The 12,925-nt window shown below is 50.3% G+C and overlaps 1 protein-coding gene across 4 annotated transcripts in view; it reads right to left on the bottom strand.

Moving 5' to 3' along the window:
- The window catches only part of bmp6 (bone morphogenetic protein 6), a 34,824-nt gene extending 30,626 nt beyond the window's left edge, over window positions 1-4,198 (bottom strand). For all 4 annotated transcript variants that reach the window (XR_012964666.1, XR_012964665.1, XR_012964664.1 and 1 more), the window contains exon 1: window positions 3,254-4,198. Coding sequence is in view for 1 of the 4 variants with exons in the window: in XM_076161147.1 (XP_076017262.1) it covers window positions 3,254-3,650 (397 nt within the window). In the remaining 3 variants the exon portion in view is untranslated. The remainder of the gene's footprint in view (window positions 1-3,253) is intronic.
- Between the last annotated feature and the right edge of the window lie 8,727 nt (window positions 4,199-12,925).

Here is a 12,925-nt window from a genome sequence, read left to right on the forward strand (position 1 = left end):
GGAGTGTGCAAGGGAGGCAGAGGAGAAGCGAAGACGAGGGTGGACGTGGTGACGGAGGCGAGCGATTAGCAGGAGAAGTCAAACGAGATCATCCCAGAAGCCGTCGGGGCGGATTTTCCTGGATTACTTCAGGCTCGTCTCTTCAACCGCCACCCAGGCCTCCTCCTCCTCCTCCTCCTCGCCCGACGGCCGGTCAGACGCGTCACAGCTAAACGCCGGTGACACAGGAACAACATTTGGACTTCCTGTTCGGTGACCCCTGAAACCGAAGCCGTTTCTGTGCATCCTTGACTGGCCAGGAACCAAACGGTCACAGCCCCACCACCAAAACCAAAGCGGGTAGGAACAGCAAATACCAGCATAGTTTCCTCTGTTGGCTATTCTGGCTCCCGGCTGCGGTCTGGGATATTTGTGCAGTAATATGTCAGCCTGCATTAAGTCGATTGTTTGTTTTCCACTGGGATGCACCTTCCTCCTGCTGGCTGCTGTCTCTGCCTTCACTCAACAATGCCTCACCTTGTTCCCTTCACCTCTACAACCTAAAACCGTCCTTGTTCCTCTAAACATAACTCAGCTGGAGTCTCCACTGTGGGCCCAAACACACGTTTGTACACAAAACGGTGCGTCTTTTACTGCGACATCAGTTTGTTCAGCTGCCTTGTTGACGAATCTGCTTTGGGCGAGCGAGGACAGGCCTCTCCGCGTCTCACCTCTGTAGTTCGCAGACCGACCGCTGACATTGACACCGAGCGCCCTGCAGTGCGCCGGGACACGTTAGGAGCGGCGAGCGTGTCACACAGCGTGAGTCATGCAGCAGCAACAACACACACACACACACACACACACACAAACACAGTGTCACTTCACTAGACCTCAGTGGAAAGCAGGACGTCCGCAAGGCAAACAGTGATGAACGCGCTATTCTAGGAATGAAGATGAAAAAGGGAGCTGGAAAATATGCTCCTTGTCCCCCCCCTCCCAATTTGAAGTTTTCCACCCCTCACTCTCTTCCTTCACCCCCCCCCCCGGTGAGTCAACGGGTCACTCTCAACAAGCGATGAAAGCAAAACGGCGAGCGGATGGGCTGAACAAGAGGTCTCAATGAATCATGCAGAGGGGGTAAGAGGCATGTGGTGCACTTGAGACTGGATGTAGCACAGGGGCCCTTAAATGTATCGCCGCCGCCGCCGCCGACACCACCCCCCGCCCACCACACACACACACACACACACACACACACACACACACACACACACACACACACACACACACACACACACACACACACACACACACACACACACACACACACACACACACACACACACACACCACCTCGAGAGACAACCCCCCTGGAAATGAGCTCTCTATCTGTGCTACTGCAGCAGCTGGCTGTGAAAGACATCAGCTCGGGACTGAGCTCTTAAATCACCGCCATCGTTTCCATCACTGCGCCTCCGTTTGCATTACAGAGACACAAAGATCCTTACACCTACAGGCAGAGGTGATGTTTCACTGCCATCTCCCTCCATTTCAGCGGAATATTCGGGATTAAGTTGTCTTTTAATGACACGTCCTCCCCTAATGAGGTTCTTGGCTGAAGGTGCGTGCGTGCGAGGAAACCTGCTCCATACTTTTCAAATCATTTTGGACGGATTGTTTGGGCTGTTTCCCTTTTCTTCCTTTCATTTATCTTGATTTTAATTTGTAGCCTCTCTCCGGCCACACATGATATCCAGATTCTTAGGCCACTTTTGCAACAAGTCAGACCACCCAGAAAGCATTTCGGGCCTCTGTTTCTGCTGCTGCGGCACTCTGATAGTCACTCAAAGCAAAAAAAAAAAACCTCCGATTGAGAAAGAGACACATTAAAAACGAATCGGATGGCGATGACACACGGTAGTCGTGCAAAGGCCCGTATTTGCAAAGCAGATGGAGAGCTTTGGCCTGTCCAACATTAATTACAATCACATTCGAGGAGGAAGCCGTCCCTCCTCCAGGGCGGTTAGGGTTTTTGTGTACGACTGGAGGAGATGGCAACCTAATCCCCGGGTCACCGCAGAAATCTGAGGGAATCGTCAAAAGATGCACAGGACGTGATTAATCAAAGCGGAGAGAGAGCCAGATGTGCAACGAGGCAGGAGTATAAACCCAAACTGACACGGTGCAGGGATACCAAACCACAGACGCGCAAACGCCAGGCCGCCACCATCGCACTCCCACACAGAAGCCAACAGGGGGGCCTCCCTTACTCCAGGACCAAAACCACCACCTCCTTCTGTCTGCATATCTGGTTTTCATCACCACACGTTCCAACGCCAAAGCTCAGCGGAGCCATAAGCCGAGAAGCATTTGCCTTTTTCTGACCCGGCTTCTACACTTGTAACTCCTCTTCTTCATGTGTGGCATACAGGGCTGCAGGTTTAGATGGAAGAAGGGCAGAACTTATGAATCCCCTCCTGCTTCTTCTCCTCTGAGATCAGGTCAGGAACCTTCACCAGGCCGCTTTGTTCTGCAGTGATACTCCTCCACTGTTCCCATGACCGGATCGTGACAATGGCCTTCATGCCTCCAAACAAGAATGACAATCAATCTGGATTTTAAGCCGCCTTGTCCAACGCGTCTGTCTCTGGCAGCGCCTGTGTTTATCTTCAGGCGCTCTGTTTAGAGTCTCCCGGTAAACACTGGAGCTGCTAATGGAAGGAAGGGCTTTGGGCTTTTATGTTCCAAACCCGTCGTGATTAAAGTGTCTACTCTTTATCGTCATCGGGGCCTAATTAAAGGCAATCTTGGTTGGGGAACACAAACAATGCGTTGCAGTTTACGCCAAGTGACCGCAACTGGCAACCATGTAGGTTAGAATAGCTCCATATGGACAAATAACAGAGTAAACGCGTCCTGTCGCGGTCCTTAAAGACATAAATCAGAGTAAAGACTGCACACAAACACTGAGCACGGGTTTATAAGTGAACCGAGGCGCGTTAATCTTAATTGGAGAGAATATTTAACGCGATTAATGAGGCGTAAGAGGCGCGTAATCGTGTTAAAGTTTGATAAGCTTTCATCAACAACACCACCAAAGATGAAATGTGCGTTAAAATAGTGAACCCACGCGCTCCCTGCTCGCGTCCTACACCTGTTCACGCTCGAGACCAAACGTGGCAACACGAGAAGTGGCGTCCTGAGGCTCAAACAAGCTGAAAAAAACCACACGACAAACACGCTTTTACGCAGAAAAAAACATCAAACTCACCCAAATTAACGAAGCTCATCACCATGTCGGCGTCGTTTAAAAAGGCCGTTTCCTGATACGTCGCCAGGTGGGGGCTCTGGGTCGTCTGCATGGCCTGGTACCGCTCCACCTGGCTCTTCTCCTCGCTGGAGATGGTGTTGTATAAGTCCAACATGAAGAGTGGAGCGGAGTTGTACTTCCCGTGTGACAGATGCGGTCTCGGTCTGTGCGGCAGCCCGAGGATGGACAGGATCTCCTTCTGCATCTCTCTCTTTTCGTGCGTCCGCAGCCGCCGGTGGATGAATCCCGGGTGCGCTTCGTTGTTTCCATCCAGTGAGTAATTACTCCCCACGACCGGGAACATGCAGTGATACGCGCTCCACCACAATCCGACCAAGGCGAGCCAGCAGCGGGTCATGGTGTTGTGTCGTCCCGCTGTGCTTCTCCTGGAGGGTCACCAAAAGTGTGTCTGGGTTTTTTTTTAGGGGGAAGCTTCACTCCTGGAAACGGCGCGTAATGGTAACCAGAAGAAGTCACCCCGGGGTGCGCTCGTATCTGTCACAGGCGCGGATCAAAAGCAAAGAGAGCGAAGCGTGTCAAGCCATCTGAAATGCTCCCCGACGCAAAACGCGCAGAATAACGTGGATCCTGCTCTCATGACGGGATTCCCGCAGCGTCGCGTTCAATGGCACCATGTGAAAAACTTGATTCGGAGCGCTCCGGCGAGTCCAAAACTCAAAATGTGGATCAAAAAGAAACGCTGGATGCGAAGTCCACACGCAAAATCACGACAAATCCTCTGAAAGACGCCATTTCACTGAAGTTGATGCGTTTGCTGCTGCGGAATCTGCAATTTCCCAGGAGAAAGTCGGTGAGTGAACGGCTGCCCGAGAGCGTCTAACAGGGATCAGCAGGTTGCAGACCATAATATCCGCGTGTGTGTGTGCGTCTAAGTGTGTGTGTGTGTGTGTGTGTGTGTGTGTGTGAGAGAGAGAGAGCGAGCATGTGTGTGTGCGCTTGTGTCCTGAAACCGCCCAGAGGTGGAGCTCTGCAAGGACAAGCAACATCAGGAGAGTGTTTCCATATTATGTTCGCGGCAGGATAAGTGTCATAAAAAAGTCATATTTAAAAAATCTGTGTGTGTGTGTGTGTGTGTGTGTGTGTGTGTGTGTGTGTGCGTCCATGCAAGGACTCACGCTGTCTTTGATACTCTACAATTTCATCTGGTCTTTTCGCGTCTCTCCCGTGTTATTACTGCTGTATTTTAGATTTCTCCTGACAGCTGCGTATTAGTTTGAAGTATTGCGGTTTGCCATTACTATAAATGATATTTCTATAAAGTTATTATTGCGCTACACTTGCGTTTCTCTTTGGTTTAATTGTGCCAAATATGGATGCAGCCTGAATTCATTCATAACTTTAATCTACAAGGGGGTTACTTTATGTTTTGTGTGTGTGTGCGTGTGTGTGTGTGTGTGTGTTCCACTGATGCAGAATTAAAGCTTCTCCAGTTGAGGCACGACCCCTGACGATGGAGTAGAAAACAGCAGCAAGCGGTGAGAGCGCGGTTGCTGTGTGTGTGTGTGTGTGTGTGTGTGTGTGTGTGTGTGTGTGTGTGTGTGTGTGTGTGTGTGTGTGATGGATGATCTGCCCTGAAGACATTATGGAAATGAAGCGTTTTAAGTTTAAGATAATTAAGTGTAAATGAATGTGAACTAGTTGCACAGATGCATGATGGGTAAACTCCTCTCCGTCTCTTAAATGTGAACTAAATGCAAATGTAAGTAGATTTTTAAAAATTCTAAATGGAATTTTTTAACATCAGAGAGAAACCCAATTCATCATCTCTTCCTCTTCATCTCTCTCCCTCTCTTCATCCTCTTCAGCTCAACCTGTGTTGTGTCTCTGGTGTGTGATGGTCCTGATGATAAGGGCCAAAGGTGTTCATATCTCTCTGCTACTGCTGCCAGAGGAGCCTATCTTATCTGGAGGTGAGGAGTGAGAACCGGCATCAAAGCCTGACACACACACACACACACACACACACACACACACACACACACACACAGACTGCTGGGTGGCTTAAAGCACTTAAAACTCTCTTAAAGTGACTCCTGCAATTTCACAAAAGTTCCTGGTTTTCCGGTCAGATGCATCATGGAGACAGTGTGTGTGTATGTGTGTGTATGTGTGTGTGTGTGTGTGTGTGTGTGTGTGTGTGTGTGTGTGTGTGTGTGTGTGTGTGTGTGTGTGTGTGTGTGTGTGTGTGTGTGTGTGGCGTTCACTTACCAGCTCCACTGGCCTGTAAGTAGAGAGTGACACGCTGATTTACCTCCATTAAACAGCCAGGAAGGTGTTTCTGCATGTTACCACCAATTAAACACAAATTGTGGTAGATTGTTGTTTTCCTTAAGTAATCATGAGTTAACTCTTCAACCAAACACTTAGAGATTTAGCCCAGATTCCATTCTAAAGGAGGTTTAAAGCTGATGCACACACTCTACTGGTGTGAGCTTGTCTCACTGGGACAAACAGTCACCAAAGTGTAAACAAGTGAACATGCAGCGTTTCAGACTCCTGAAGCTGCAGACTGCAAACACAGGCTGAAAATATGACAGAAACGCACACTGCCCTCTTTGTGTCCTCATATATATATACATACAGTTTGTACGTATGTGTGTGTATGTGTGTGTGTGCATCCCCAGACGCAGAGCAGGTGATGTGTATGTACTGAGTGAACTGGAAGCAGGAGGAGGAGGAAACGTTAAACAGAGGCTCTGTGTCCTGTCATCACACTGTCTAGACAGGACACCTCCTAGATCTAATGAGGTCTTTCTCTGTCTATCTCTAACACACACACACACACACACACACAAACACACACACAAACACACACACACACACACACACACACACACACACACACACACACACACACACACACACACACACACACACACACACACACACACAGCAAAGCCTCGCCTTATATCTTAGATGCAGCTCCTCCTTCGTCTTCTTGTGGGATGTTATTTCTAAAGAACATCAAAAGTCAACGGTCAGCGATGGAACCAAAGTTGTGTTTGTGTGCTTTGTATGTGCGTTTTATGGGTGTGTGTGCGTGCGTGCACAAGCAGGATCCACATAGTCTTTCAAACACACAAAATGAGGGGGAAGCGAGCTCCAAAACCATAGGAATGCTTCAGCCTGGCACAGAGGTGACTGGAAGTTCCGAATGTCTGACAATAATTATGATATACTGCAGCTTTTACGTCATACACACACACACAGACACACACGCACACACACGTTTTATCCGAAAAATCTAAACAATGCTGCATTTATGCCTTTTTTTATTTTCATTTGTATTCTGCACATCTCATGGTTCTCACACACACACACACACACACACACACTCTCCCTTAACTTACTTCAGTTAGTGGTTGAACTTGAACTGCATCGCCTGAACACACGCAGGAGGAATCAGTGAGGACGCTCAGCCTGCGTCCTGATGTCCGTCACGTCGGCCGAGGAGCTGAGGGAAGGCGCCGATCTGCTCTGCCAGCTCCATGGCGGCCTGTAAAGCTGCGAGGGCAACGTGACATCAGTCAAACACACACACACACAGATACAGTGGCGATGGTCAGCTGCACATCGATGAAAGACAGGATCCCAGTCTGAGTCTGTGGCTGCTGTGGTCGTCGGTGAGCTTCCGTCGTGCCGCTGTGCTTCCCTGACCCACATGAAAGCGCCGGACCACATCCAGATCCAGATCGCTGCTACGGAACTACGAGCTACGCCTGATGACTGAAGGCTTTGATGCCCTTCACGACTTCGCTGGCTTCTGATGTGAACCCGGGCCGAGTGATCGTCCCTCACAGAGACCAATTAGGCCGAGGTTTGACTGTGGGAAGAGGAACTTCCGAAAAGAATGAACTTAAATCTCCCTCTACTGTCTGAGGAGAGAGAGAGGGAATGGGAGACGGAGGCGTGGGGAGAACATGGAGCGGCACAGGAAACGCCATGTTGAAATGCGTGCACCGCTTAATCCTGAAACGCGGCGAGAACTAACGCGACGGCGGCGAGTTACAGCTTAACGGATTCGCCGGAACAAATTTAGATTCTCTCTAATTGCACCCTGCAAGTGTTTCCCAAACTGTGGCTCCTGACCTAAAATGGGTCACGGGCCTGTTTCCGATTCGGGGTTTGACACAAGTCGTCTGCCGTTTCACAGCGAGTAACGATTTCTGTTTCTACCACTTAACACGTAGGAGATCCATCCTGAAACATCCTAAATGGAGCGTTTGATGTCCTGCAAAGCCAAACAAACGCTTCAGTCCTGAAACATAACTTCATAGGAAATACTTCTCCACACAAAGGAGCACTGACACACACACACGTCAACGGAATTCCAATTGAAAGACACAAACATCAACAAGGTTTGAACTTTGACACAGATATTGACGTTTGTATTTAATGAATAAAGCGCCGATCCGTGTGAAAACGGCCCTTCAGCCTGGTGTGATCTACTGCTGGCATTCATCTAAGCTACAGCTGTCGGGGGAAGAAAGTTTTGAAACAATTTCACTCCTTAACCGTAACTCTGCTTTCCCGTGTCAGCGTGTCACAACTCAAACTCAAACGGCGTGATCTACATCCTCCGTATCCTTTACTCTCCGCAGGGTCTCTCTGGGCACATTTACACCATTACTGTGTGAAGGAGAAGAGGAGGAGGAGGAGGAGGAGGGAGAGCGAGGAGTGAGGGCGCACGGTAAGGTATGGATGGCGAGCGAACAAGCGGCTGGCGGCGGTCCTAATTGCTAAAGAGCACCAGCTGGAACGGGCAGACTCTCTACCGTTCAGGCGCTCCCAAGTTCCACGCCGCAATCCCGACTCCCTAATTCCTCCCCAAGTCCCTGATTCTATTTGACCAACCCCCCTTATTGAGAGCACATGTGTCGGACATGTTTTCATAACCCCAAATCATCATGCTGGCTCCCCCCCTCCCTACCCCCCCCCCCCCCCCCCTCTCTTTCTGTGGGGAGTTCCACACAGCACCGTTGTGGAAACACTGTGATTCTATTCATGCTCTCTCTCTCTCTGCGTCGTTCAAATAAATCAAATCGGAATACATGGAATACCAGTGTTAATACACGTGCGACCGATCCGGGGGCCTGGTCGGGGGTTAGGACGGTCGGCACATACGGCTCCCTGACTGACAGACAACTGTGATTAAGCCGGGAGCGGCGAGGCAGCGGGGGTATTAGACTGTCTGAGGATACTCCGTTTCACTCCGGTCTCCGGTTGGTCGTCCTCTTTTTCTACCGGTGTGTATTCCAGCTGAAATGGAAATGATGCTGTGTGTAGCCGAGCACCGCTGACATGGAGGGATGGAACTCGGGCACAGGTGTGTGTGTGTGTGTGTGTGTGTGAGTGTGTGTGTGTGTGTGAGTGTGAGATTTAAGGTCCTTTCAAGAGAGATGTGAATGTTTCAGAGAGTTACTTTTGGGGAGTTGGAGGGTTTGGAGCAAAGAAGAAATTGAGGTAAGCGTTCATGTAAAACAGTGTGTAATCCATGTGGAGGCTGTAGAATAGTGAGGGAAATCAATGTTGATACCATTTAAAAATTTCAGTATCTGTACTTTTTGATGCGTTTGACAAACCCAGTGGATTTGTTCACAAAGCACGTGTGCCGACACACACACACACGTACGCAACCTTCCTCCACTCCTCCTCAGATTAGATAGTGAGCGGTGTAGACGGCTTCTCTGTGCCGTGTCCCGCATTATCACACCCAGATTACAGCAAAGGAAGAGGAAGGAATAGGATGAGAGAGAACGAGAGAGAGAAAGAGAGAAGCAAAGAGAGATAGATAGACAGACAGACAGAGAGAGAGAGGGCGGTTGACCTGTGTTCTGTCTTTGGTGCTGCTGTTGGCACCACTGCTATCAGCAACCGGAAGGATCTCCTCTCTTATCCACAGCACTCGTCTCCTGCACCTCCACCCCTCACCCTCCTCTCCCTCTCTCTCTCTCTCTCTCTCTCTCTCCCCCTGTGATAGTCCCCTCGTCTGTGATGTGTCCTGTTTGCAGGAATGTACACAGACCTGCGCTTTGTCCCACATGAATGGAGGGAGCCGAGGGGGTCTGGGTCTGGGGGGGGCGGGGGGGAGAACATCGCCTTGAAGTCGTTTTAACTCAAAAGGCATGTTTGGCTTTGACGGACCCTGGCGGAGGTTGAGAGTGTTGGCTTCCGATCCCGTGTTCCTCAGCGGGAAATGCTTGGCAGCGATCCTGACGCGAGATAATCAGTCAGTGTCCCGAACACAGAGAGAGCGCATCTGTCATCTTTGCTCTTAAATAATGATCTAAACATTTGGAATGGAGCTCTGCCCCCCCCCCTTCTTTAAATCCTCCCTTTTTGTTCAACCGAGATAAGATCCGAGGCTTTAATAACCGGCTTACACATGAGTCAGCAGTCTATTGTTTAATAACGAGATAGAGGAGATGGTTCTCTTCCTGCACCGTCACTGACAGACGCAGAGAAGGGGAACTTTATCAGCTGCAGTTCCTGACTTTAATAATAATATTTGACTCATGATGAACTCTTGTCTGTTTGTACTGCAAACAAGATGCTATCCTCCCTGCCTAAGTGTCCACGGGCAAGACACAGAGCCCCTAGCAGCCCACTCTTAATCTCCCTTTGAAGGTAAGCAAGGAGACGATGGCTCCTTTGTGTTCCTGATAGTGGTACGGACCGGGCCGAGCTGCAGGGACCCTGAGGGACCCGGGGTGAGACAGAACAGACTGGAGGAGCTCCGGGTTGCTGCCGGTGCTGCTGGACCACATCAAAGCCAAAGCCGCCAAACAATGGAACTCGGCAAGGGTTAATGCGATTAAGTTGGATGTGGATTAACAATTTCCGGACAACTCGGGACTAAACGGGACGGGAGGATGAGGGGCGACGCGCACAAAGTGGACAACAACAGAACCGAGACCGTCCGGACTACAATGAAGGTATTTGGTCATTAACTGTCTGACAGCAGCTGTCCAATCATCTCCGTGGAGACGAAACCCGAGGATCCGGCAGGAGTGACAGGCGTGATGTCATCAGAGGACTATGAAGCGTCCGTTTTCAAACCGACTGAGCAGCTGTTTGGATTGGCCGGCGTTATGTCAGCTTTGGACCCCGGCTCTGCCTCCCTTCAACATGTGGCTTCTTCTTCGGTTCACCTCATTTATCTCTCTTCTAGGTAGGAAAAGAGGAATGGGGAGAGGAAAAGGGGAAGGAGATACCATGTGTGTGTGAGCGTGTGTGTGTGTGTGTGTGTAACTCAACCAAGAATCCTTACATTCTGCATGCCCGATTTAGCTTTGCCACTGAAAGAAAACTCCTTGTATGAAGTATTACCGAGCTATTTTAAGTTTCCTCTTCCTGTGCCAACTCCGATTTTTTTCCCTTTGTGATGTTCCGCCGTTCTCCCAAACCCTAATAACACCGGGGAATTAGCCCAGAATGGTGGTTTTTCATTCAAATCCGACGTAGCGGGCAGACACAACGTACGCTTAATACCAGACTCCTGTGACGCAACCGTCCCCTCCTTCTCATTTCCTCCTCAGCGGGGCAGAGGGGGCCCCCAGACAGGAAGCCGCAAGTTCGGCGGCCAATCACGTGCCAGAAAGCTGTCAGTTCCTTGCGGTCGCTATTGGCCCACATCAAGAGCGCTGCAGCGAAGCCTCTGAGGGCTTTTTGGACTCCAAAGCCACCAGGGATTCCCTCCGGCTGCTCCCATCTGTGCCCGACCCCGAAAACGGTTACAGGATTGGACCATTAAAGAGGAATATCCAGCAAAAACCTCCAGAAAGGAAGGGATCTTTAAATAAACGGAGCCTCCCACCAGAACCAGCTCCACTTTTTGATGTAAATGGGGAGAGAAGTACAGTTTTCCATTGTTTAACGTTTGCTGAAATAGAATAATTTGAAATGCATGTGTCTCTCTGAACACTGTAACGTTTCTTAAAACTTGCTCAACTAACGTCTCCTAATGAGAAACATGAAGCAGCTCCCTGGGGTGCTCGCTTGTTAAATCCTCCTAATGTGGATCTAAAGGTTTCTCACCCACACTTGGACTCAAACTGCAGCAACAACAGGCCGGTCCCGCTGTATATCTTACTAAAGTATGGACGTAAAAGCAAAAAAAGGGCCGCGAACCCACAGCCAGCGCGATAATTAGTCGGCGAAAAAAAGCAAAGCACATCCGATGGGAAAGCCGCAGGGGAGGGAAGCGACTCATGTGTGTTGACAAACAGAGCGGGAGATTTTTTTGCGGCGATGACAAAGAATTAATTACTGAGGGAAAATGTTGGATTGCTTCATGTGTGGAAACCACAGCAACGCCGCCTTTTGAGCCACTGAAACATTTCTGAGCTGATGGAAGACATGTGAGGACGGGCGTCGGATGAGTGGCTGAGCAATCGGAGCGCCCGGTGGGTTTCTTCCGAGCGACCTCTGACCTCTTTTGCGACCGCGGATGCTTTGATCGAGGGGATAAGAGTGAATGGGAGGCTGGAAGCACCGGGTGTGAAGATGATGAAGCAACTGGAAGATCACCGAAACGAATCCCAGGTGACATCAACATCCCCTTTTTCTGGAAAATCGTCCATCTTAGAGCAGCCGGGAAGTTCTGCCAATCAAGTATCTCCATCTGACACCTCGGGTCCATAGTTTAGAACCGTCTCAGGCCACAAATCTGATCTGATCTCACTGTCTGAGAACCATAATCACTCCTTCAGCAGCAACAGAAGCCGCACAGCACAAACACAAACGACACAATGATGAAACTGAAGCCTGGTCCGCAATTAAAAATGGCGGCTTGCGTGTGGACGACCCTGTGTCACACCGCCGACCGTGTTTGCCAGCTGAAACGGCTCTTTAAGTGAGACGCAGCAGACGGGGGTAGAGGAAGGGCGGCAGATGGCGTCCTCGCCCCGAGACCCTGCCAACGCCAGCAGACGGTCTGTGAGGGTAAACACGGTGAGCCAGACAGACAAACAGACACGGGCACTGCCAGGATGCGCTGCTGTTAAATTACAGGCTGGGGAAGATAAGCCCTATATGTTTACACTCTAAATCTAGTATGTCAGTAAATTATAGTACAACAGTTGTATTTATAAGCGGCGAGGTCGTATTTTAAGCTCTCAGGCAGGACGGCAGGAGCGGCGGCGGCCACGGCGGCGGTGGTGTGAGCAACGCTGCACCGAGCGCTTTTACATCGGCGTGGGCCCCGACCGCGACTCGCCAGGAGGGGAGCGCCTGTGAGCTGAAACTGTTTACAGCAAATCTGAAGCACTGCTTGTTCTCCTGAAACTAAAGCCGAGTCAGCGGGCAAACCGTGCCAGTTGGCTCCTCGGAGGCCCCTGCAGAAGGAAAATGGTGTTTATGAGGAAATTGTGTGGACATAAATAATATGTAAGCTGTTTGGCCCTCGCAGTGGAAACCTGGCGGTGGGTTCGCTTCCTCTTCCACTTATCAAGACGGCCCAGCAGACCGCGGCTCCAGTGCCAGGAGGTCACGGTCGGCTGTGTTATCGCACGGCGACGCCGTCCTCGCACACAAACAAGAGGAGGCCGGCGGCGATAACAGGGAGAAAAATAGTAACAGCGGCCACTTCCTGGCATTAGGGGGACGGATGAT

Source organism: Genypterus blacodes, unplaced genomic scaffold (assembly GCF_046128005.1).
Source record: "Genypterus blacodes isolate CSIRO-AG114 ecotype Tasmania unplaced genomic scaffold, CSIRO-AGI_Gbla_v1 ptg000110l_1, whole genome shotgun sequence".
Lineage (NCBI taxonomy): Eukaryota > Metazoa > Chordata > Actinopteri > Ophidiiformes > Ophidiidae > Genypterus > Genypterus blacodes.